Genomic DNA, 27633 nt, shown 5'->3' with positions numbered 1-27633 from the left:
TGGGTTCGTCAAGGGACACAAATCTTCTAATGCCACCAGGCAACTAATTAATATAACACATTTGGCCAAAACTTCTGGAACGCCTTCTTTGCTTCTCTCCTTGGATGCAGAGAAGGCGTTCGACAGAGTTCATTGGGGATATCTCCAGGCTGTTCTCACAGTTTGGTTTCACAGATAGGATCCTATCAGCCGTCATGGCCCTCTACCAGTCCCCTCAGAAAACGTCTACGTAGCAGAAATGCTAACCTCTCCATTCAAGGTAACAAACGGTACATGACAAGGCTACCCTCTTTCCCCACTTATCTTCGACTTAGCCATGGAACCCCTGGCAGAACACATTAGAACGTCCATCCAGATCATGAGATTTGATGTGGGCAACAAGATACACAAAATTAGCCGATTACGTTATTCTTATGTTGACAAATCCCCAATCCTCCCTAGCTTCAGACCAAACTCTCTTAAATAAATTTAGTGAAGTGCCCTATTATAAAGTAAACTCCTCAAAATCCCATATACTTAACCTAGGTATAGATAGTGTAACAAAAAATCTTCTTGCTCTTCAGTTCCCTTTCCAGTGGTCAGAGTCAGGCCTAACATACTTAGGCATCACCTTGACTAAAAACCCAGACAATCTATTTAAAGTTAACTTCATACCTTTTAAACAGAAGTACACTGACTCCCTTGCACAAATCGCTAAGCATGAATTATCTTGGGTAGGCAGGCTAGCAGCGTATAAAATTACTACTCTCCCTCAACTCCTATACATGTTCCGCTCTCTTCCTCTCTTTATCTCCCACTCCTACCTAAAATCTCTACAATACCTATTAGGCAAATTTATCTGGCAAGGCAAAAGACCCAGAGTCGCCCGGTCTTGGCTAAATAAACACAGATCAGTAGGTGGGTCAGGTCTCGTAGACATCTCAGACTACTATTACTCTACCATCCTTGCCCAACTCAAAGAATGGTTTCTCCTGGCAGCCCAATCCCTTTGGTGCAATCTAGAATGCCAAGCCATCCCTAACAGGAACTTAAAACTTTGGCTATACAGCCTCCCCCCGAAATCTCCATTCTCCAAACACCTCCCTCCTACAGTCATAGCTTCAGTCAAGACCTGGAGAAAATTCACCTCCATGCCTTGGCACAATACACCTAGAACCCTTATGCAAATCCCCTTATCTATCATCCCACTTATGATCCCCAACTTAACTCGCACCTCCTGGCCTAAAGACACTCCAGGCTTACTCAATGACATCATGATACGCAATCATATTAAACCGTTCACGCAAATACAAACAGACCTAAATCTGCCCAATTCATCTCACTAACAGTACCTCCAAATAGCTCACTGTATTCACCACAATCCCCACCTTCTAACCCCCATCCCCAATATAGCTTTAACATACTACTCTCCAGGTACTAAACCTACAAAAGGAATCTCATTATTCTACAGCTTGCTACAGGAAAAAACTATCCAATCCATTTTGCCTATGGGAATAAGATTTAACACAAACCTACAATACCCACCAATAGGAACTAGCCCTATGCTCTATATACAAAGCCACTAAGTGCAGTGCCCTCTGGGAGTTAACTCAAAACATAACCCAATGCAGATATTTAACTCCCCTCAAAATTGCCAACTTTGACCACAATGCATCCCCAAAATGCTGGAGAAACTGTGGAGCCCCTGGTTCACTTCTCCATATTTTGTTGGAATGCCCAATACTAACAGCCCACTGTTTGAAATTTAAATCTAACCATTGACAACACCCCATACAATTCCACAAAACAGTAACCCACATCTTACAAGTAGCCAGACACAACATCACAAAAAACAGGAAAAATCCTTCTAAACCCCCGGTTTAAACAGGTACAAGATCACTATATCTTTGAAACCACCTTAGCGACGAATAGCCATGCTTACCTTAAACAAATTCAGACATGGAAACCCTGGTTGATTTGGTATATATCCCATATTAAATGATGACCACTATATATCTATTGCAAAGCGCAGTCCCACTTCCTCCCCCCCCCTTCCTTTGTTAGGCTCTACTATTCAGCCCATGGACATGGTATGTTTCCTCTACTGTTAAGAAGTTGTGTTTATATCCTAGACTTCTGCTATTCAACCAATGTATCCTATGAGCCTATCTTTTATGTTTTCTCTGTTGATTTTGTTTACTCTGTTATATTTCTATGTAACATTAAAACCAATAAAAACATTGAAATGTTACGGCCAAAGTAGCACAGCTTGTTTTTATCTACAGACATCTCTGTCATATCTGCAAAGGCAGTTTTTTGTAACGGTGAACTATACCTTTGTGATTGAACATGTTTAAGGTCAAGTATTTATGGAAGCAGTTGGATTTTAATTTTATTTGGCTACAGTTCTGATTTAAAGCTACAAAATAACCAGGCTATTGGCATGAATGAGATTGTCCATATTTTGCTCAATACGCTCCCATGGCTTAGTCTTTTAGCTTTAGATTTGATCACAAATTTAACCACAAGAAGAAGCTAATCTAAAAAAAAATTTAAAAATTAAAAAGTGAGCATTTAGGCATGGGCACGTTTTTAAGTTAGTATGCAATTTGACCTTTTTATTTCAAAGTATATTTTATGAACAAGTGGTATATTAATAGAATATTCAGAATTTTTGTGTTTACTTTTTTCTTTATATATACTAAGCTGCAAGCTTTGAAAACAATTAGCTCTCTGGTTTCAAAAAGTAGATATTCTGAAAATGGATTTGCAAAAATGAGAAATTACACCAGCATACCAATGTGTTTGGAATTGAAATGTATAAATGGACAGTATGACTTCAGCTTCCAGGCTATCGTTAAAAGCTGTGATATACGGTAATAGGATGACACTTGGCATCCCTATGAAGCTAAAGTGGAAAGTTTATTGTGAAATGTTCCTAAGCCCAGACAATAATTAAATTGTGGGACACCCTCCAAAGATTTCCATTAAGCCTTCCAAATTTAAATGGTATTTTGAAAAAATAGTAAAAAAACAGCTGGGTTTTATGGATTATGGTTTAATTTAATTTTTTTATATATATGGTTGCATTTTTTGTCAAGCGTTTTTACAAGTAGAACTGTGGAACTAGTTATAAGACCTTGACACACACATCAACCTCAATGTGACAAAATTTTAGTCTATATATCTACCTATTGTAGTTGTAGCAACATTGCTTTCCCTGCCTCCTAAACTAGACATCCTCAAATGTGGGGTTTTTATGCACTGTTTATATAGTAGTGTCGGTTTCAAACTGATTGTAACTTTCTTTATTGTGCGTCCAACGTGAGATACAATGTAAGCAGCTTGCCCATAGCAAAGAAACATTTTCAAAGCTGAAATATTTTCTGATCTAATCCCACAAATAAATCACTTTAAAATAGGAAATGGACCTTACATCCAGATCCCCATATAACGCAAAGCATAAAGGTTAACTCCACTTTCATGGGAAAATAAAAATAACAAATTAAAAAAAAAATAATATAGCATATACAATTGTGACTCAAGTCATTTTGTCATATTGTAATTAAATGTTATTTAAAATTTCCTTTTCAATTTGCAGCGCTGGCATTTTCTGTAAAATACAATGCAAAATGGCTACCTGGAGGTGTTCTGTACACAGACTGTGTACATAACGCCCCCTGAAAATGTAATTTCCTGCTTGTGTGATTGGCTCACTGATTTTCACAGAAGTCTGCACTAAGATACAAGTCAGGTTTTTGGCACCCCCTACAACAAAAATGTCATTAACTCGCAACAGATTATCAGAGTGGATGTAAACTTAAAGTATAAGTTCACCTTTACAGAAAAATCTGTAAGGTGAACTTACACGGGTCCCCCTCCTTGCCCCCCCTCCGGTCCCGCTGACCTGGACTGCGGCAATCTCCGGTTCTAAGCCCTGGTATATCCACGCCAGGAGTCCAGGGCTTAGAAATCCTCTCTGCAGCCATGCGTCTTCTCCATAGCTGGCAAGACGGGCTATGCGGCTGCTGATTGGTCGGCATGATGTGACAGCGCTGACCAATTAGAACGCTCCAAAATGTCCCTCCTGTCAAGGGACGTTTTGGACATTCAGCTTAGGGGATTTCTAAGCCCCGGACTCCTGGCACAGATATACCGGGGCTTAGAACTGGAGATTGCTGCAGTCCAGGTCAACGGGACCGGGGGGGGGGGGCGAGGAGGGGGACCTGTATAAGTTCACCTTACAGATTTTTCTGTAAAGGTGAACTTACCCTTTAAGAATGATTAATGGGGAAAGCCCTCAAATACAGCCGCAGTACACATAGCAATATGACATAGAATAGGATTCCTTCTTACACTTAGATATTAGAAAGCCAGCTTTGGAGCAGGAATCATTGCATCTAGTAAGTCTTGTGGTATACTTGGTAGATCAAACTGAATTCCAAGCTACAGCAGTACCTGATTGTTAGTATTATTGTTCAGCTCCAAGAGGCTGCACCATCCATTCACTCCATACACATATGATTATGCAGTTAGTATGTCAGAGCAGAGGCTGCAGCAATAGCACTAAGACTGTTAATGCAAGTCAGAAAGTGGGTAAAGCACAGCTCATAATGCAGTTATTTTACTGTAGGTAGAAGTCATAGGCAGATTTAATTGTCTTGGAGCAAACTGCTCCCTCTTTCTACCTCCAGGCTATTACCACTGACAATTCACATAGCGATCTCCAGTGGAAATGTATCTAACAGTATGTGACTGTAATAGTACTATCCAATCACTTCTCAGAGCCTTCTGTTTTGAATTTCAAAAGCTGCCTTTCATTACATCTCCCTGGCCAGTTACAAAGCCACAATCATACAGTAATAAGCAGATAGCACCACATGGAGCTGGTGGGAGTGGGTCCAAACTTGTGACATCAACATGTTTTGCCCTCCCCCAGCATTGGCTTTGTTAGGACAGAGGGAAGGCTGATACCATACCGGATTTTTAGGCAGCTGTCAGCCAATCCATTTGACCACTAGTTGACTCCTCACCAAAAATTAATTTACATACACAAATTCAAAAGACAGGTACATGCATGTTTGCTAAGTGGTTAAAATCATTACACTGGTCCATAGAGCACAACCTAGTTTTACACCTTCACTAAATAAGAGTAATCATTACAATGATTTAGGGAGCACTTTAGTTACCTATTTAGCTAGCCAGTTACTCATTCCAACTTTGCCAACCAAAACAAAGGACAGGGGAGCAGGAGGAAGGGGAAAACCTTGCTGATACCAGGATCTCTGCCCAACTTGGTGTCATAAGCCCCTGATACACCCATGAGCCTGAGTTGGAGTGGAATGAACAACTTTCCCACAGGTAGTTTCTTGTGGTTGGTATAAACCACAAATGGATGAGTAGTCCCATACAGCCAGTGTTGGCACTCCTTCAAGGTCCATTTGATGGCCAAAGGTTTACAGTTCCCTATATCACAGTTTAAATAATTTTTTGGAAAAGGAGAAAGAGTGTAACTGATTCGAGAAGTGGGTTTGTTGAGAGAGAACTGCTCGCACACTAATATTCATGGCATCAACTTTCATGATGAAGGGCAAAGATGTGTCAGGATGTTAGCACTGGAGTTAAAATTAAAGTTGATTTGAGTTCAGTGGCGTGGTTCTTTGTTTGGGGGGGGCGGCAAACAATCCCCCCCGCGGCACCTCAAAGCTCCCTACCCCCGCTCGCTTTCTTCCGGTCGGTCCACTTACCCCATCTAGGCGACGGGCATCGGGCAGCGGCAGGGATCGGGCTGCAGCAGGGATCGGGCTGCAGCAGGGATCAGGCAGTGGCGGTGATCAGGCAGAGGCGGACATCAAGGACATCGGTGGATATCAGGCTGCGATGGGGATCCGGGCATCAGCATACATCAGGCTGCGGCGGGCATCGGGTAGTGGCTCCTGTGTCTTCTCCTCCTCGCTTCTAACCCGTGTTTCCTCCCTCCTCCTAAGTGTCCAATAGGAACGCCTGTTCTTTCAGCCAATTGGGTGATGGGTATCAAATCTGCTTCCCGAATGGCCAGGAGGAGGAATTTATAGTATAATACTATATAGTAAGTGTACTTTTTATGATATTTCTAAGTACTTAGGTCCTTCCTATAGCTATGACATCTGACACGAATTGGTCATCTATTTTTAGGGGGGCATTTCTTTATAGGCAATTTGTGCCCTTTTTATATCTCGCTATATGAATAAAACAATGTTGTGTACGCCCCCATAGTATTTTGTTTGCCTATTTCGCTTGTCTTGGGTGTCCCATGACCTGGCCATTCTTGGGATATGTGAAATGGAATGCTCCGTTTTTATTATTACTTTCAATTTACATTGTATGTACAGTATATATATAAACTGCATATTTTCTTATATTCACTTTTTTCCACAATCTTTAGTCACCTCAGTGCTCCTGAAGAAGCGCATGGCGTGTAACATGTAGAGCAAGATCCAGTTTATACCGCTTCACTGTAATATAACCACGCTCTGGGATTTATCGTCACTATGAAATATATTTTCTTCTAAATTCCATGTAGTTGTAGTATGGTTATAGACAGTTACAATTTTAATCATTGGCTGATCTATTAATGTGGATTTTAATATACACTTATTTGTTATGTTTATACAATAAAAAGTTATTTTTGTACACTTTTGTTCTGTCGTGCCTAAAAAGTCTAAGCCTATATATTCTCAATCTTCTCCAAACTTAATGGGACGTGGCACAGTCTATTCTATGGAGTATCCACAGTACCACTCTGTGATGATACAGTAAATTATTAGTTATGAAGGTGATAAGTCAAGAAATCCAGAGTAAGCCAGCCAGGGACAAATAGCTTCTTCTGGTTTGGGCCTGGCACTGGGTTGTTTTCGGGATCTGACCTGGGCCCCCCTAGACTTTGGGTTTCCTGGCCTCCATAGTATAAGCAAAGTCCCTGTGCCCTTCTCCTTGCTTTTTTTTGCAGGGACAATCATGCAGCTTCTATCTGCATTGGTACAACTGCCTCTCATATGAAGAATAGTTACAGCTGTTGTCTAATTGCCTGTGATTACTCCAGTTTCTCCGATATACACTGCATCCTTTGCTAGTTAAGCTGGCTTACGCAGTGCTTCTCTAACTTGTTCTTCAAGGTAAATCTGCATCCAAATTCATGTAAATTACATTCATAAATATATATTGAAATTTTACAGGAAGTGTCAATGTGCTAGAATCCTAGAATCCCATGGGATATCCTTATTATACTCATAGAAATAGCAGCTCGTGCTGTGACAATATGCTAGGACATGATAAAACCAGCAATCTGAAGGTGCCTAGGTATTGTCTTATGAATAAGTGAGAAATACTTGCAGCACTCAGATCGGTCTGGCTCCATGCCACCATGAAATCCTCTGAGAGAGTTTCAGTTTCCTTGTGCCTCTTGATTTTCAATAAGAAGATGGAAGAACTGGCAGTGGTGTGAGAAAATTAAATGCTGCAGTGAATACAGGGAAAGATCAAGATTTACATCCTCATCATTCAATGTTATGGTCTGGCGTGGGTCTTTCTTGCTACTGAAGAGTATTTCTCAAAGGACTTTGATGCCTTCTTAACTCTGAGATGAATATGTACAAGCCCTTACACACTTGTTCATAATGATAAAAATCAAAAGAACTTGTCAGGCAGGTGAAATGAAGTCTGCATATTTTATTTTAGATATGGTGAAAAACAATATGTTGTAGGAAAAAGGTGAATACATTAACCTATAAACAAAGGCATACATTAAAAATTAAACTGGCATTTGGGTTATAAAACTGTTAAGTGGGTTGGGTAGCACCAACATATAAGCAAAATGGCAGATAAGCATGATCTGAGTTTTCAAATGAGTTTTCCAATGTGTATGTTTGTCCTATGGGCATGAGCTATAGTTACCGACTATATCCCAAAGTCATAAAGGCAGAATAAGTTTTCTCCCATAACCAAGGCAGTTTTCTCCATATGGAACAGTGGTAATTACCCAAAAACATAGAGCATTCTTAGGTAGCTTGAGACAAGAGGTTGGTTTACTAAAACTGGAGAGTGTAGAATCTGGTGCAGATCTGCATAGAAACCAATCAGCTTCAATTTTTTTTTTTTGCCAAAGCCTAAAGTGAAAATAAACCCTCCTATAGTTTTTATCCAAGGAAGCTGCCATCTTGGCTTCTGTTTAATCCTCCACTGCCATGATGCTGCACATGTGATCAGTTATGACACAAGCCATTGAATGGTTTAACAGTTTGGTTGAGAGCACAACCAATGTGACAGTTACATTCCCCACATGTGCCGGAAATGTAACTGTTTTTCAGACTGTTAAATCTATGGGTTTACTTCTGCTTTAATTGAACAAGCTGAAGTTAGAAGCTGATTGGCTGCCATGCACAGCTGATCCAGATTTTTCACTCTCCAGTTTTAGTAAATCAACCTCAAGGTTTTCACCTCTCCTTTTGGTCTCTGAAAGCCTCTTTCTACCATAGGCATCGGAGAATTAGTATAGGCATCCCTGAAATGTTTTTTCAATATCCTTATTAGCAGGTGTAACTTTATCGTAGGAAGGTTTAATACTAATCAGAAAAGAGAGGAGCAATCCTGTTCAAAATTCCACATGTATGAAAAGTGAAAAATATGGTACAGTATGCATAATATGATTTTTTTATATAAAAACAATAAAAGGTTGTTCCTTTATTATACTTTTGTGTAGTTGGCAGGCTAGCTATGTCCTCATTCACACGGCCACAGAGGACAATATAGCGTCCTGCAGCCGTGGATGCAAACATTTTGTTCAATTCTATTCACACAGCTTCACACAGCAGTGTGAACAGTCCTAAAAGGAAACAAAGCTTTTTGCCTTGTCTTGCTTTGAGACTGTGCTGGGCAAGGCTTTCCAGCAATCCCAGAGCACTTGGTGTCAACAAACCCTAAAGCTGACATTGCATTCTTAGGCCATAACTACATATTGTAAAGCTATGTCGTACACTTTATTAAAGTGTGTTAAGATCTAAACCCAAAAGTTAAGTATATTGCAGCTTACCAGTCCTTGGATGTGCTGCCTGCATTATTTTTTATTTTTCACACTAAAATCATTTTTATCAAGTACAGAAAATACCTGTTGATCTTGCCAGAAATGCAGAAATACATTTTTCTTTTTTTTGTAAACAACTAATCCCATCAATCCATCATGTAAATGGAAATGAACAAAAGAAGACTTGACTGAAGTCTTGTCTGTGTGACAACCATAGCTCCTTACATAGATTCTATGGAGAAATTAGTGTATGCAGAAAGCGTCAGGATTGAGTAACGGAGTAAGTGTTCTTTGCAGAAATACCAGGTACAATAAAAGGGAGAAGAAAAGAAAACAAATGCAGCCATTACATTTAATGATTTGTAAGCTGCAATATATTATATTTTTGTTTTGAGGTTTAGATGCACTTTAAAGGCTTGTTCCACCCAAGACATGGTTAAACCACTTACCAGTTTTTTATTACTATTGAAGAATATTCCAGCAAAATCTCTGCATGTGAAAGACAATCTCCAACTGAAATTATTGTGATGAGCTTATATTTATTGTAGAGATTGCTTAACCTCCCTGGCGGTATGATTATTTCAGATTTTAGGTGCTGAAAGCGGTACCATTATTTTGCACAGAAATTTGGCGTTTTATATTGTAGGCCTGTAATTCTTAGGAATAGTTCACTTAAATCTGTCCAAACCAGAGTCTAGTAGACATCCCGGGTATGATAAAGTTTGAAAAACGAAATAAAAAATTATAATATAATAAATAATTATAAATAATTATAACAAATAATAATATAATAATAATAAAAAATATTCAATAATGTAATCAAATCAAAAACACTGAAATTTGCTCAGTTGCAGAATTGTCGCTTTCGTTACTTTTAGTGTTTGGTGACGGATTTCCCCACAAATCACTATCGCTCAATTCTGCGAGTGATTCTAATTTATTATTGCTGTTTTCTAGCTGGTCTAAAGCCACTTTTGATGTAAAGAGACAGTTTTGGTTGCTATGGACAATCTCCAGTTTCCAGGCAGAAAGAACAGTTTTTATAATATAAAACTGCATGCAGGACACTGGGCAGACCACTAGGGACAAAGGGGATGTGTAATTATTTGATACAGTACTGTAATCTGTAAGATTACAGTATACTGTATCTGTACTGTGTGTTTCACTTTTTGAATTTCCCGCCGAACTCCATCCCCGTGCGTCGCAACGCTCGCAGGGAACGGAGCTCGGCACTGTGAATCGAGTGAGACACAGCGGCTCGCCGATCACAGCGAGGAGACATCGCAGGATCCAGGGGACAAGGTAAGTAAACTCTTCCTGGATCCTGCGATGCGATCCCGAGTCTGGCTCGGGGATACCGCTTTTGGTATTAAAAATCCACCCCGAGCCAGACTCGGGAATACCGCCAGGGGGGTTAAGAACATTTAGATTTATGATATATGAGGGTGAAACTTTGGCAATAGATCTCGCCCTGGAGTTACCGAAGCCTATAAGTCTATAACAGATATAATGTTGTCTAAGAGTTGAATCACTTCTCATTGGAACTCTGATTCCTAACACTTAAAGCGGTGTTTCACCCATTTGAAAGTCAGCAGCTACAAAAAGTGTAGCTACTGACTTTTAATAAACAGACACTCACCTGTCCCACGATCCAGCGATGCGGCCACATAAAGCCTCGCTTCTCTCCCCCTCCTCTCTGTGGTGCCGGCATTGCAAGTGTGGGCGCCCAGCTGTGGCTTCACAGCGAGGCGCGCGCTGCGGGTTATGAATGGCCGAGCAATCTTCTGGGACCTGTGACTAGGGATGGGCCGAACGGACCCCTGTTTGGTTCGCACCAGAACGTCCGAACACTGCGAAAGTTCGGACCTGAATAACGACCCCATTAAAGTCAATGGGACCAGAACGTCAAAAATCAAAAGTGCCCATTTTGATTATATGCAAGTAATTGAGCATGCAATGGTTATAGGGGTCCGGTTCCTGCCCTGGGGGACATGTATCAATAAAAAAATAAGTTTGTGAAAAACGTCATTTTTAAATGAGCAGTGATTTTTTTATCTTTAAAGTGAAAGCATAAAAATGAAAAATTCCTTCCAATAGAGTGCCTGGGGGGTCCCCTTAATCTACCTGTAAAGTGGCAGATCTGTACCATGTCTAGAATTTGCTGCACCAATAATTGCATTTATAAAGCCAAAAAAAATTACATTTACCCTGCAAGCTGCCTTTATTTTGCTCAGCAACAGCTGGGGAGCCAGTGTGTATGATGAGGCCACAATGTAGTGCACTGGGAACAAGATTAGAGATTTTTTGGATACAATCTGGTGTCACTTTGACTTTGTATAGAAGTAATGGGTATGTAAAAATTGGTCTTTGGGTGTCGGTGGCGCCTTCCCACCGTAACCCTTTAGAGGTAATCTTGGTGAAAGCTAGAATTGGCCTTGCTGTAAAAAATTGCAATGGCATGCACTTGTCAAACAGGTGCAGAAAAATTGGTCTTTGGGTGTCGGTGGTGCCTTCCCACCGTAACCCTATAGAGGTATTCTTGATGAAAGCAAGAATTGTCCATGCTGTAAAAAATTGCAATGATATGCAACTGTCAAACAGGTGCAGAAAAATTACTCTTTGGGTGTCGGGGGCGCCTTCCCACCGTAACCCTATAGAGGTGCTCTTGATGAAGGCAAAAAAAACTGGGAACTGTGGGGGGATGAGCTTCCACTGACATGACTGCGATCACTGCTCCCGATGACAAGGAGCAGTAGATCCCTGTCATGTCACTAGGCAGAACGGGGAAACGCCTTGTTTACAAAGGCATCTCCCTGTTCTTCCGCTCCATGACACGATCGCGGGCCCCCGGTGGACATTGAGTCCATGGGGCATGGTCATGGAGTACGCGGCGGGCACCCGCCCAATGCTGCATACTCCGGGTACGCCAACAATGCCACGATTTAAAGGGGACATACCTGTACTCCCATTTTCCCAGCCGTACCATTCTGCTGACATACATCGTCGTGCGCTGGTTGGCTAGTGGTTAATGATCAGCCATTGGCGTGGGGGAAAAAAAGCAGAGGCGGCCTGAGCCTGTCGTCGTGCCGCACACAGGTACTCATTGACAGCCTGCTGCTGCATGTATAGCTGCTGCAGCATTGACAAAGTCAAGTTCCACCTGGTAGGCATGTCACAAATCAGGCGGTTTACGGGCAGGTGGATTTCAGCCAACTGAGCACTGGCTGTGTAAAACCGCCTGAAATGGCTACAGACTCTTCTGGCCAGTTTTAACACATCTTGCAACCCTGGGCACGTATTTAGGAAATGCTGCACCATGAAATTGAGGACATGTGCTAGGCATAGCACATGTGTCAACTTTCCCTGACTAAGGGCGGACAGGAGGTTTGAGCCATTATCGCACACCACCATTCATGGCTCCAGCTGGCGTGGTGTGAACCACCTCTGGGCCTGTCTCTGCAGAGCTGCAAGAATCTCTGCTCCGGTGTGGTTCCTGTCCCCTAAACACACCAGCTGAAGCACTGCATAGCACCTTTTAGCCTGACTCTGGGAATAGCCCTGTGAACACTTAGGGGGTACCTGATGTTCATAGGACAATTCTGCAAAGGAGGGCATGGAGGTGGTGGACGAGGAGGACTTAGAGCTCACAGGTCTGGCATCATCACCACCAGCTGTATTGAGACGTGGGGGCACAACAAGCTGCAGCACCGAGCCCTGTCCTGCATCCTTTCACAGGCAGCATTACCCAGTGCTCTGTGAATGAAATATATCGTCCCTGTCCATGCTTTCTGGACCACGTGTCAGCAGTAAGGTGGATTTTATGGCTGACTGCCTTGCCCAATGATGCCAGAACATTCCCTTCCATGTGATGGTAGAGAGATGGAACGGCCTTACGTGAAAAGTAGTAGCGACTCGGAACCTGCCATTGTGGTACAGCGCATTGTGCGAATTCACGGAAGGGGGCCGAATCCACTAGGCTGAAAGGCTGAAGTTGGAGAGCCAACAGCTTTGACAAGCTTGCATTTAGACGCTGGGTATGTGGGTGATAGGGACTGTATTTTTTTTCCTCTGCAGCAGATGGGGCAGAGAAATTTGCTGGCTACAGTCTACGGCTGGTGGTGTGCTGCTGGCAGATGTGCTGCTAGGACCTGGGACACCCTGTACTATACCATCATCCCTGTCAGTGGAGGCTGCTGAGAAGTAATTACTCGGTATAGCAGGGACAGACTGAAGTTGGAAGGAGGAGGAGGAGGGACAGATTTGCGCCCCTTTTGTGTGACTTTTAGGTGCTCTTGCCAACAGGCTGAGTGTTTGGACGTTAAATGCCTTGTTAAGCATGTGGTACCCCAATGGTTGGTGTTTTTGCCACGTTTGATGAGCCTGAGACACAGTTTGCAGATCGCAACAGTGCGATCTGCTGCAGATGTGCTGAAAAAGGCCCAGACAGCTGACAGCTTTGGGGCGTGGGCCAGGAGATAACAGCTGCAGAATGTGATGGAACAGGGTGGCTGCTCTCTACTCTTTCTTGATGTCGGCCTCCTTGGGGTTGTGCCACCTCACCTTCAGTTTCCTCCTCTGCTCTATCTGGCACCCAAGTTGCATCAGTGACCTCATCATCATCATCTCCATCTCTTCCATCTTCATCATTACCATTGGAGACAACTTGGCAATAAGCTACAGCTTGGGGAACATGAATGCCAATTTGTCTACCAGTGTTCCTCCCTTTCTCTAGGCTCATGTTCATGTCATCCTCAACCTCAGAACCAACATCTGAATCCAGTAATGGCTGGGCATCATGAAGGAGCAAGTGTCTGATGCTGTGGTCAAATAACTCAGCTGACTCCTCAATGGCTGATGTTGGGGCTAAGGCAGGAATAGATGTGGACAAGGAGGCAGGTTTATCCACTCTGGCAACTGCAGGGGACTGCACACTTGTCTCTGCTTGCATGACAGAGGATGAGGAAGGTTTAGTAAGCCAGTCAACACCTCCTCTGCATGCTGTGGCTGGATAGCACGGGCAAACTCACTAAACTGAGGAAATATACCCTGCCTGAGGACTGACCACCACCTCCACCTTTGCCTGTGGACACATTTGTTGCTGGCCCCCTTACAGTGCCAAGGGAACGTCTGCCTGTCATTGTTGTCCTCCCAGACATTATTGGGAGGGGGTGGTGCTTAAAAGAAAATGTAAAGAAGAAGTTGAAATCTTTATGTAGATGCACTTTAATCAAAGTAAAGAGGTGTTTGGTGCACTTTAATTTGAGTACTCGCACTACACAGACACACTCCACGGATACACTATAATATATTGCAATATAATGTGCCAAACGTACAGTGAGGCACAGAACTATATGGCGTTAAACTGACAGTAATGCACACAAAAGTAAATGGCGTTAAACTGGCAGTAACGCACAAAACTATATGGCGGTAAACTGGCAGTAACGCACATAGAACTATATGGCATTAAACTGCCAGTAAGGCACACAGAAGTAAATAGCGTTAAACTGGCAGTAACGCACAAAACTTTATGGCGTTAAACTGGCAGTAACACACACAGTTATACAAAAATAGGTTTTGCCTGGATCAACCACCAGTAATAAAGTCGTAGGTAATGGCAGGATCAGATATTCATCCACATAACCCAATTATCGGATGCAGTTTGGGTTGCCTTGTAGAGCATACAAAACAACTAGGAGAAAGAGGTTCCCCCAAAGAAGGCAAGTTACCCAAACACAATCTGCAAAAACAATGAATTTATTGGTACTACAAAACACCACACAGAACAACAAAAATTGGGCAAAATAGGGAATATATCATAGACCAGGTTAAAACAAATAACGTTATCATTAAAAACAACGGAGCCGCGGCCAATCATACCCCATACACACGCCAATCACCACAGCAGATACCTACTAACTAGGCAATATTGTATAAGAAAAAAGTCCTTAGATAATCAAGATACTGGTAGTGTGACGGTTAGTGGGTAAGGGTGGATGAACAGAAAATTATTAATTGAGGACTGATTCAGCACATCATATAAATTATGACAGTCCGGGAACTTAACCCAAATCACAGGTATAGCAGCAGGGATGACCGGTAGTATTTAACTGATGGTTAATCATATGGACACAGGACATACAGGTGAAGCAACTATTGTATTTCTCTCCTAATTACCTCCGATTTTCACTAAATAGTTTTTGAACTGGTGCTTAGCACATTTAAAACGTTATCTGTTTTAACCTGGTCTATGATATATTCCCTATTTTGCCCAATTTTTGTTGTTCTGTGTGGTGTATTGTAGCAATAAATTCATTGTTTTTGCAAATTGTGTTTGGGTACGTTGTCTTCTTTGGGGGAACCTCTTTCTCCTAGTTGTTTAGTAACACACACAGAACTATATGGCATTAAACTGGCAGTATCGCATACAAAACTATATGGCGTTAAACTGGCAGTAACGCACACAGAAGTAAATGGCGTTAAACTGGCAGTAACACACAAAACGATATGGCGTTAAACTGGCAGTAACACACACAGAAGTAAATGGCGTTAAACTGGCAGTAACACACAAAGCTATATGGCGTTAAACTGCCAGTAATGCACACAGAACTATATGGCGTTAAACTGGCAGTAACGCACATAGAACTATATGGTGTTAAACTGGCAGTAACGCACACAGACCTATATGGCATTAAACTGGCAGTAATGCACACAAAACTGTATGGTGTTGAACTGGCAGTAATGCACACCGAAGTAAATGGTGTTAAACTGGCAGTAACGCACACAGAACTATATGGCGGTAAACTGGCAGTAATGCACACAAAACTATATGGCGTTAAATTGGCAGTAACGCACACAGAACTATATGGCATTAAAGTGGCAGTAATGCACACAGAAGTAAATGGCGTTAAACTGGCAGTAATGCACAAAACTATATGGCGTTAAACTGGCAGTACCGCACACAAAGCTATATGAAGTTAAACTGGCAGCAACGCACACAGAACTATATGGCGTTAAAGTGGCAGTAATGCACACAGAAGTAAATGGCGTTAAACTGGCAGTAACGCACAAAACTTTATGGCGTTAAACTGGCAGTGACGCACACAAAACTATATGGCATTAAACTGGCAGTAACGCACATAGAACTATATGGTGTTAAACTGGCAGTAAAGCACACAAAACTATATGGTGTTAAACTGGCAGTAACGCACACAGAACTATATGGCGTTAAACTGGCAGTAATGCACAGAGATGTAAATGGCGTTAAACTGGAAGTACCGCACAGAACTATATGGCGTTAAACTGCCAGTAATGCATACAGAACTAAATGGCGTTAAACTGGCAGTAACGCACAAAACTATATGGCGTTAAACTGGCAGTAACGCACACAGAACTATATGGCGTTAAACTGGCAGTAACGCACATAGAACTATATGGTGTTAAACTGGCAGTAATGCACACAGACCTGTATGGCGTTAAACTGGCAGTAACGCACACAAAACTATATGGCGTTAAACTGGCAGTACCGCACACAAAGCTATATGAAGTTAAACTGGCAGCAACGCACACAGAACTATATGGCGTTAAACTGGCAGTAATGCACACAGAAGTAAATGGCGTTAAACTGGCAGTAACACACAAAACTATAGGGCGTTAAACTGACAGTAATGCACATAGAACTATATGGCATTAAACTGACAGTAACGCACACAAAAGTAAATGGTGTTAAACTAGCAGTAATGCACACAGAACTATATGGCGTTAAACTGGCAGTAACGCACACAGAACTATATGGTGTTAAACTGACAGTAACGCACACAAAAGTAAATGGCGTTAAACTGGCAGTAACGCACAAAACGATATAGTTTTAAACTGGCAGTAACGCACATAGAACTATATAGCGTTAAACTGGCAGTAACGAACACAGAACTATATGGCGTTAAACTGGCAGTAACACACACAGAACTATATGGCGTTAAACTGGTAGTAATGCACACAGAAGTAAATGGCGTTAAACTGGCAGTAACGCACAAAACTTTATGGCGTTAAACTGGCAGTGACGCACACAAAACTATATGGCATTAAACTGGCAGTAACGCACATAGAACTATATGGTGTTAAACTGGCAGTAAAGCACACAAAACTATATGGTGTTAAACTGGCAGTAACGCACACAGAACTATATGGCGTTAAACTGGCAGTAATGCACAGAGATGTAAATGGCGTTAAACTGGAAGTACCGCACAGAACTATATGGCGTTAAACTGCCAGTAATGCATACAGAACTAAATGGCGTTAAACTGGCAGTAACGCACAAAACTATATGGCGTTAAACTGGCAGTAACGCACACAGAACTATATGGCGTTAAACTGGCAGTAACGCACATAGAACTATATGGTGTTAAACTGGCAGTAATGCACACAGACCTGTATGGCGTTAAACTGGCAGTAACGCACACAAAACTATATGGCGTTAAACTGGCAGTAAAGCACACAGAATAAATGACGTTAAACTGTCAGTAACACACACAGAACTATATGGCATTGAACTGACAGTAATGCACACAGAACTATATGGCATTGAACTGGCAGTAATGCACACAGAACTATATGGCGTTAAACTGGCAGTAACACACACAAAACTATATGGCGTTAAACTGGCAGTAACACACACAAAACTATATGGCGTTAAATTGGCAGTAACCCAATCAAATAGATGGTCACTACACTGACGCTATCTGAACTGTCCCTACTCTAGCTATACAAAAGATTAAAGATTACTGACACGGTCTCACTACACTACACTACTGGTCTTACTCACTACATCTGAGCTGTCCCTACTCTACACTAATGTATGTATGAATGATACAATCTCACTACACTACAGTGAAATTATCTGAGCTGTCCCTACTCTAGCTGCACACTATGCAAAGCTGAATGATGGTCCTCCTCACTACACTCACACTATCCCCAGACTGACACTAAACAAATATTTTACACTGAAATTGAAGCAAAATAGCACAGTATAGCACACTAATAGCACACTAATAGCACACTAATAGCACTGAACAGAGCCCTGTTCTATCTCTCTCCACGCCGAAATCACACTGAAAATGGCTGCCATTGAAAGAATACTTTTATACTGTGGGGCAGGAATGAGCCATGATTGGATAAAGTCATGATGACAGTGTCCAATCATGACTCTGACAGTGCTCTGTGCCCTGATTGGCTGAAGCTTTCACTGCTTCAGCCAATCAGGGCTTGCAATGCATTATTCAGCTCCGCAATGCATTGTGGTTGGTTCGGGGGGCCGTTTGTTCAATGACCCGTTTGTTCAGCTGTTCGTCGAACGTCCAAACAGCGAAAAGAATCGTTCGCATATCCCTACCTGTGACATGTCCCAGAAGATTGCAGGGAGGAAGGGGAGAGAACTGAACTTACTTCCGGTGCTGTGGCACCAGGAGAGGAAGTGGGAGCTGGGTACCTGTGAAAACTAGGTACCCCCCCCCCACACACAAAAAAATGACATGCCAAATGTTGCATGTCAAGGGGTCACGAGTACTTCAAGTGGAAGTTCCATTTTTGGGTGGAACTTCGCTTTAAAATGCATCTGTCTCTAACATTTCTCAGGACGAGAAATTTAAATTAGAATTTTTTTTTCTCCCCCTGTATCTCAGAAGAATAACATGCCTCCTGGCTGATGCATTCCTGCATGTCTTATCTACCAAAAATGCACACAGTATGTTTGTATCTAGGGTATAGTGACTCCCATTCTTTGACATGCAAAACCCCATCCAGTCCAGAATAACTCAGTGGGGATCCCCTGACACTTAGCAATGGCAGATCATAGTCTCAAGATACATGGGTCAAAAGGGCAGAAAAACATGCATGCAGACAGCCTACAGGAAACTCAAAACACTGAGCAGGGTGATAACTTATCCCTTTTTCCGGAGCAGTGTCCTATTATGACATTATGTCCCTAATCTGACTTTAGCTCCCTTCAGGCGCGCACAATGTGGCCTGTGTGACAACAGCAAATTTTCCTGCCACCATGTCTGAATTATTTGGAAACCTTTGGGCACTTATAGAACCATCAATTTTCAGAGACCATAAATGCTACACTCATGGGGTTAAAACCTCCTAACTTTCTGGAGAATGATATTGAGGGTAGTGTTAAGGATGCTAAATTTATAGTAGAGACTGCAGAGGATTTTCCTTCCCTGGCATTTTATGTGCCACAAGATGCACTAAATGTTCTCTACTGTGGATACACAAACCGATGCAGTGTGAACTAGTCTTTGCGTATCCTAATTCTCTACAGCCTAAACGAACCCTGTGGTCACTAAGAGGCAAGCTAAGTCAAAAAACTTTTCCCATACATTGATTGTGCATTACATGAGCACTGGCCTAATCCTGAGAGCATTCAGTCCTTCTAAGCTTTTTCCTGAGATTTATTGTATTAAAAAGGAATTTTAGAAAAAAATGGACTGTTCCAGTTGTGGATTCTGCAATTTCTTTCTCCAATAAACACCTTCAAGTTCTTATTGAGGAAGTTTCCTCTTTTAAGGATTCTGTTGAAAGGCATTTTGAAGCCCTCCTAAAGGTCCCATTTGCAGGTCCAGCTCAGCAGCTGGCTATTGCCGCCATATCTATTTGCCAGACTGTTGCTGTCTTGACAAAACAAATAAATAGAGACCAGGAACCTGTCTTTGAGGTCCCTGCTCTCTTGGAATAATTCTAGCTGATGCCCTCAGCCTTATTGTTTTGTGTTGCTCTAGAGAATTCTCCAGCATGTCCCTTAGCCAGTGGCGGCCTGTGTATTAGGGGCGCACGGGCGCCGCCCCCCTATCTATGCGTCCAGCCCCCTGATCTACATACAGAGACGCTGGACACATGGATTCCAATGGTAGGGGTGTTCATTTGAAGCATGTGATTAGAGCCAGATGCTCTAATAGGCTTTAAAAAAGAGTGGGCTCCGAGCGCAGAGCACTGCGCCCAAAGCCCACCTAGTTGTGTGACAATAACGAATGAATATTAATTGTTTCCTGCCAACCCCAAAAAATAAACACCAACCAGCCACCACTGCCCTTAGCCCCTTTTCACCCCGGTGTGTGACTTGTCATGTGATTTGACAGTACCAAATCGCATGACAAGTCTAACCCCATTGCAAGCAAAGGAACCATTCATAATGCCTCAACTGATGTTGCAGCAATTATGAAAAAGGTTCCTGCACTACTTTTTACTAATTTCATTGTGACTTGCATAGACTTCTGTTAAATGAAGTCACAAGCTGCAATGAAATCAGCACTGATGTGTGACTTTGAAATCACGCTGAAGTAGCGCGATTTCAAAGCCACATCGGTATGATCTAGAGCTTACCTCTATCAATATGGATTTTTTATGACTAAAAGTTTCCTCTGCTGAACCTCTAAGAACTGTCTGCTGTGTATGCTTTTTGATGGTATCCACCTATTTGTGAAATCCCTTGATAAAGCCATCAAGGAAGTTACTGGGGGAAACGTACCCCTACTCCACAATAAGAAGCCTAAGTATCTTGCTCTCATGGCTACTACAGTACCTCTACCAAGTGTAAGAGGTAGTTTCACTCTCCATAGACATCTATGGCAAACCAAGGCTTAACACTTACTTCTGTTGCAAGCCCTGGACTACTGAGTCCACCAAACCTTCCCTGTTAACAATGAAAGGATGACCCTACTCTGATTCTTATTTTCCAAGCTGGCTCCATCAACTCAAAAGCAAACAGATGGGCAGCAAACAGGCTATGTGCCTTTAGTAAATAAACCCCATAGTGTAAAACAAAGCATTTTATGTCAGCCCTGGACTACTGAGTCCACCAGGCCTGATCTGTTAACAATGAAAGGATGACCTTACTCGGAGGAGTGGGGTAAAGTCTGTTTGCATGTGTGCCAGTATGGATCTGAGATTTCCCAGACCTCTAGGTCAAATTTGTCATTTCAAATGGGTACAAAATTGCATTTCTAACTCTCCCCATTTATCAATTCCTACCTAATCTTAAAAAGATTCCTTACAGTTTTAGTCTCATTACCTATAATGAAGTATGTCCCACCTTATGCAGACCCTGGATCCTGGAGAAATCTTTATTGCCGGTGTTCTGCCATATAGTGTCCTCGTATCAGATAGTGTCCGCCTCGTACTGCGCAGGCGCAGCGCCTGCGCAGTACGGAGGAGCAGGAGATGCCGAAAATGCCCGAAGTTGATCAGCTGACCATCAGCTGTACACGGCGCTCGGGCACCTGTTAGCGATGGCAGTGTAAGAGGGCCCCTCGCGGGCTCGCTTCGCTCGCCACGCTTCGGGCACGGCCTCGCTGCGCTCGGCAAATATTTATTCTAACTCTATGTCCACTTGGATAGTAGGGAATGATCCTGGACATAGGGTAAGAATAAATGCGCAGGCGCCGTGTACAGCTGACGATCAGCTGTTGAACTTCGGAGACTTTCGGAGTCTCTTTTGTCCTCCGTACTGCGCCTGCGCAGTACAGGGAGGACACTATATGATAGGGGACTGAATTCGATAAGACACCGGGATGTCTGTCCACTTCTTTGTTTTGAACTTTCAACACTGCAATGGTTATAGATTGAGTTCTGGGCAGAACAGCAGTAAAGGTGGTCTGACGGGGACCTGTCCCTCCTCTGTACCCCTCTATTGAGCTATGTTCTTTCAATGATTACACTGCTTGCACCAAATCTCTGAATGGGGGAGAGAATCCTGTGACTCATCAGACTCTTCCCCCATTCACATATAATGTTACAAGTAATGTGATTAATGAAAGAACTTTTCTCAATAGAAGAGGATTGGGTGGTTCCCTGACAGTTCATCTGTACTGAAGTTCTGACTGAAGACCCAAAGCTAATAACCACTGCAATGCAGAAGTTTCCGAGCCATGAAGAGAATGGGGCATCCCTGCAATGAAGATTTTCCCCGGATCCAGCTGCCTGCTGCACAGTGTGGGACATACTTCATTACATACTTCATTACAGTTAAGTGATGTGATTAAGCTGTAGCGATTTTTTTTGCCTTAACTAAACTTTAGCTTTAATATTTTTTATTACACTGATATAAAATCATGCCGTTTGTGGTAAATTTTTCTTATTCAATCTGTATATTGGATTTTTTTTGGCACACACCGGTACATAAAAGTGTCATAAACACAGTATGGTCCGAGATGTACCAGTATTACATGATTGTTTTAAAGTAACACGATATTAAAGCAGTATGCAATAGAAAAAAATGTGCAATAACCAAGAAGAGTGGATTAGGTGACTGGAATAAACTAATGAGTGTGACTGTCAAAATGGAAGGGTGGAGAAAGCAGATAATTGCAATGACACCAATTTGTGGTGGGGAGAGGGGAAAGAGAGGGAGGGAAGTAAAGAAAACAAAAAGGAAAAAATTATATATAGAGTGGACCAATCTGTTTGCACTGTTAAAGGGTCAGAAGGTCTGGAACAAATCCTGCAGGAAGGTAGAGGGACATCCATGGCTGCCAGCCTATCTGGAACTTCTGTACTTTTTCAGTGAGTTTTGCTTGTATTTTTTTCATTTAGGAGGACTTATGGTGAATTTTTAATTAGTTATACATATTAACAACTCTATGCCATCAATATTTGCCATCATAATTATTGTTTTTATTATTTCCCTGCATTCATCAAACATTTATAAAAAAGCTTGATAGGCATATTGAAATTCCGTTCCACAAAAACAGTTCTGTAAGTAAAGTTAGTGGACTTGAACATTGTGCAGGGAAATCTTTATGAAGAGAAGGACAAGAATGTCTTATTAGTATTGCATCGAATGTGGGATGTTTATGAATAGTAATGGTGATAACTATTAAAAAGATATAAAACATTCATAGTTTTTGCGGGTATAGAGATTGAAAGTCAATAAAGATCATTATGGAAGAGAAAACAGTGTTATTGCTCCTTCTTGTAGAAGAATCTTTGTTTTACTAGATATTACATGGATTTACAAGCTGATTCTGCCTGAATTATTTTCACATTTCAGTAATGTAGTGGTTTGGTTATGTTAAGAATACAAATTGCTGGCTAACAGCACAGCAGACAACAGCAAGCAAACAACACATGCAGACAAATTGACATTCTTTTTTCTTTGCTTAAATTTACCTCTGCTGTTTTAATATGTTAACAGTTTACTTAATACCAAAATCAGTTTAATTAAAGAAGTTTAGTATTCAGTGGGATGTTTTTGCTCAAATAGTATGGCATTTTGGCTTTGAAAAGTGATTTCCGCTTATCTTAGTAAATACGGTAAAGCTGTGTTCACTTCAGTCATCCAATCATGTGCAAGGATCAACCCCAGAGCCGTGCCTACATTTACTACAGTGGAGTGGGAAGACATTGCAGGGATTGTGGCTATCAGCATTGTCATTGATAATTCAGAAGCCTGTAACTTGCCAAACAGCACCTTGCCACACCTAGTCCTGCCCACTGCTTTCTGGATTGACAGCACTGTTATTGAATCCCTCCCTCTGTGATCTGCAGTGTCTAAGAGGGGTAGAGTATGAGATACAATGAATGAGGATTTGTCTCACATAGGGGAGGTAAAAATGTTTTTTTTTTACTGTAGGAATCTTGTGCATCACATTTTAACTTGGTATGGGACTATTAGACTGTCACACAGGAGCCTTTAGGTGTACTTTAAAAGGTCTATTAATAAGTGTTTCCACACAAGATTTACACAGCTTTCATCCAATATTCATACATTTTTCAAGTCATCTCCAATTAAAACAATTTGTAAATCTGAGCTGTAAATCTTGTGTGAAAACATTTATCAATAGACCTCTTAGTGTGCTAAAGGAAAAATTAGGGCCTGAGGTCAAGTGGGAGCGCTTGCCATAATGTGGAAGTATGCATGGTATATTTGCTCATTATGGCAAAGTTACCTCTGAATTTGCCCTGCTCTAATGAAAACAGCTCCATGCTCTCCCTACCTGGTTTATAGCTGCCACTATTTTCATGGAAGTTTCTCCTGGTGTTTTCTTGCTTCAACCATTAAGCGTCCAGTGATGATATAGCTCATATGCATGTGTGATGGTGTTGCATTATCCTGGCACTCAGCTCCACTTACAGATGCAGAAAGTGTACACTGCACTGCTCATTTTTTGCAGGCAGTGTAAATAAAACAAATTTGCTAGGGGAAACTGAAAAAATGTGCTTACCAGCAGACTCCGGCTCAGCTTCAAGTGAACATTGGTATGATCATTATTATCTTTTGTATTTATTAGAACATTAACATGGAAAAGATTATTACAATATAATACTCTCCAATATACTGTATCTCATTAAAAATACAAGCATTAATGTAAAGTTTAATACTGTCTTCCTTATTCAGATCAAATTATTATATATTATGTTTACCCCAGGTATTCCTTTCAAGATGAGGAGGACATGTTTATGGTTGTAGATCTTCTCCTTGGTGGTGACCTTAGATACCATCTGCAGCAAAATATACGTTTCTCTGAGGCATCTGTAAAGCTCTTCATCTGTGAACTGGCCTTGGCACTTGACTATTTGCAGAGCAAGAATATCATTCACCGGTGAGTCCATATCTCTAAAGTGTGAGCATTACTCCTCTCTGCTTAGCCTGTAATCAGGATTTAAATCCCATAGTATATTGCAGCCTAGGAAAACTTTTAGATTGGCCAGACTGATTTGTTTTAGTAAATATACACTATTTCAGTACAATGTCAAGGAGGGAAAAGTAAAAGGAAAGCTAGTATGCCTATAACATCATTGCCACTGTGCTGGAAAACCCTATCACAGGGATGTCCCACTTTTGACCTTCCTGGGCCACATTGGAAGAAGAGGAATAATCTTGGGACACACATAAAATACACTAACAATAAGGTAGCTGATGAGCAGAAATAGTCGGGCAGATCATAAGTTAAAGATAATTGATACAGATAATGTGCCTATCTGAATAATAAAACTTATTTTTTTCTGTAATATTTTATAGTATAAACATAAAAGAAGGCAACATAAAAAATAGTGTGATATTGGACACTGTTTTTGATAAACTAACGCATAAATATCTGGTTTAATAGATGGTGTGGCAATTCTCAATTAATTCTCAATGTGCTCATCAGATATTTTGGTTCTAATTTTGCCCTTTGTGTGCTTCATCATTGAGAATAGGTGCTCACAAATGTAGGTGCTGCCAAAAACTGATGACATAAATAAGGCATGATTGTGAAGAGTGGGATATTTTTTTTCTCGGGAGATAAAACTTATAGAAGTCCAGTAAAGAGACACTGCCACATGTGTTAGAGCATGTTTACAAAAAAAAAAGGAAGTTTAAGATTTTGTGTTGGGCCCCATTCATAGTCGTCTTGGGCCACTGGTTGGACCCCCCTGCCCTAACACTCTGCTATCAGTATTTCATTATTAAAGTTTATTTTTCACTTTAGAAAATGGGACAAAATCTTTTGTGCATCATTTTATCCATATCAACTGGAAAAGTTAAATTTCTTGATGTCTGTCAGTATGTTTTTTTGGAATAGTACGTGTGGCCAGAATAAACAGTCAGTCTTCCCAAAACTCATAATTTAGTGCTAGATGGATGCTAGGAAGATGACTAATAAACTATCACTCCAGTAGAAAGATTCTTCCAGAATTCCCGACTTTACACTTTTCCTTTGCCATGGAATCTTACTCCACTCACTAATACTGGAGTAGACTCAGTGGAATAACTTACAAAAAATGAGGCTGTTGACTTTGCAAGATCTTGTTGCTGGAGTCTATGCAAACATAAGGCCTTGTGGGTTTCAACCTCGCCAGTATCTACAAAAAACAAAAACATACATTTTACAATGTTCAAATGAGGATGGTATGTACGCATTATATGTATTACTACATCATATGTAGTTATTTTCTCTGCTGACAGAATCATATACTGGATAATATACAAGCTAATGATTCCATGTACAGGGAATTATTATGTGTATTTTATAATTGTTTTCCTTTACCCAATCCCATGGCAGGACATACTTTCCTGTTCAGCTGATGGAAGTGATACAAGGAAATCCTGTGAAAGTTCTAAATCACTCTAGTTGGAGCTTACAAAAAATTAGGGACTTTCCTCCTACCCTCACAGCGACAGCACTTGGCTAATCACCTAGCCCCAGTGCTGTCACACTTTACTTCTTTTGCATATGAGTGGGAAAAATCTCATCCATTCCCTTTGAGGCACTAGAGGGGATTTACAAAAACTGAGGTACACAGAATCCGGTGTATAATAACCAATCAGCTTCTAAGGTCAGCTTGTTTAATTAAACTTTGACAATAAAACTTAGAAGAAATTTGGTTTCTATGCACAGCTGCACCAGATTCTGTGTGCGCCAGTCTTAGTAAATCTTCTCCGCCATCTCTCTTTGGGACACCGCATGGATCTGGCAGGAGTGTGCACAGGTAATTATATGACTTTGGGAGGTGGAGGTGCTAGGAAGTAAAGAGAGGTGGGGGGGGGTACTTACAGGGGATAAGTATACAACATTTTTAAGGAATCACAGTGATGGATGCTTAGCTCAGTTACAAACACCTCCCATTTAGTTGTGTTTGGGCGTATTTTTGGGGACAGATTCAATTGAAGTATAACTAAAGGCAAAACTTTTTTTTTTTTTTCGTTTTGGATAGAATGGAGAAGAATTAGAACACCTGTCAATTTGTATTGCTGTCTGTGCCCCGTTAAGGAGATTCACCCTCTCTATTTGTCCTATTTACCATTATCATTGAAAGTGAAAGTAAAAGAAAATCACAAATTTTGGATTGTCCCCAGAAAAGTAATAAAGGGGAAATCTTCCGATGGGGACATTGGTTCTGGTGACCTGGGGTTCCCCAAGGAAAGCCCTTATTTTTCAAGGATTTCCTCTCACTCCCTGTTTGGGTATGGGACAGGAAGTGAAGGAAAATCTCCGCAATGGGACATAGATGACGAAAAAAAATCTGACAGGGGTTATACCCTCCCTTGCTCTATCCAAAAAGAAGTTTTGCCTATAGTTCAACTTTAAGTCAGTGGCGAAGGGCTACAGATACACAAAGAAGTTGATTTACTAAAGGCAAATAAACTGTGCACTTGCTCCAGAGCTTAGTAAATGAGCAGAGGCTCTGATGACTTCCATCGTCCAATCATGTACAAACAAAAATGCTGGGTTTTTTTTGTTTTTTTTTCATTGCATGTGATTGCGTATTTTTTGAAGCTTCCTCTCATTTACTAAGCTCTGGAGCAACTGCACTTACTGAGTGCACGGTTTATTTCCCTTTAGACTGGGTTCACACTATCTTCGCATGCAGCTCACAGTAGGGGTCCGGTGCGTCCTCGTTCATCGTTTCGGTTTTGATTTTAGCACAAATTTTTGGCTGAATTCGTACCTGTAATGGACCAAAAGACGCACAGGGCTCCTGTGCACATTTGTACCGGAGCTGCACCGGAGATATTTGAACAGTATCTAGAGAGCTGGTCAAAATCTCCTGCTATTGCGAATTGGATGCGGAGAACCCACATCCAATTTGCAATAGTGTGAACCCAGCCTAAGTAAATCAAC

At 41.4% G+C, this 27633-nt stretch overlaps 1 protein-coding gene across 1 annotated transcript in view; it reads left to right on the top strand.

Annotated features, from left to right (window-relative positions):
- STK32A (serine/threonine kinase 32A) overlaps positions 1–27633 on the top strand; it is a 313145-nt gene that overhangs the window by 129017 nt on the left and 156495 nt on the right. Inside the window, exon 5 of the mRNA XM_073620615.1 lies at positions 24457–24630. Within this exon, the coding sequence (XP_073476716.1) occupies positions 24457–24630 (174 nt within the window). The remainder of the gene's footprint in view (positions 1–24456; positions 24631–27633) is intronic.

The sequence above is a fragment of the Aquarana catesbeiana genome, linkage group LG03 (genome assembly GCF_042186555.1).
Source record: "Aquarana catesbeiana isolate 2022-GZ linkage group LG03, ASM4218655v1, whole genome shotgun sequence".
NCBI classification, from domain to species: Eukaryota; Metazoa; Chordata; class Amphibia; order Anura; family Ranidae; genus Aquarana; species Aquarana catesbeiana.
This window is presented reverse-complemented; position numbering and strand designations above follow the sequence as displayed.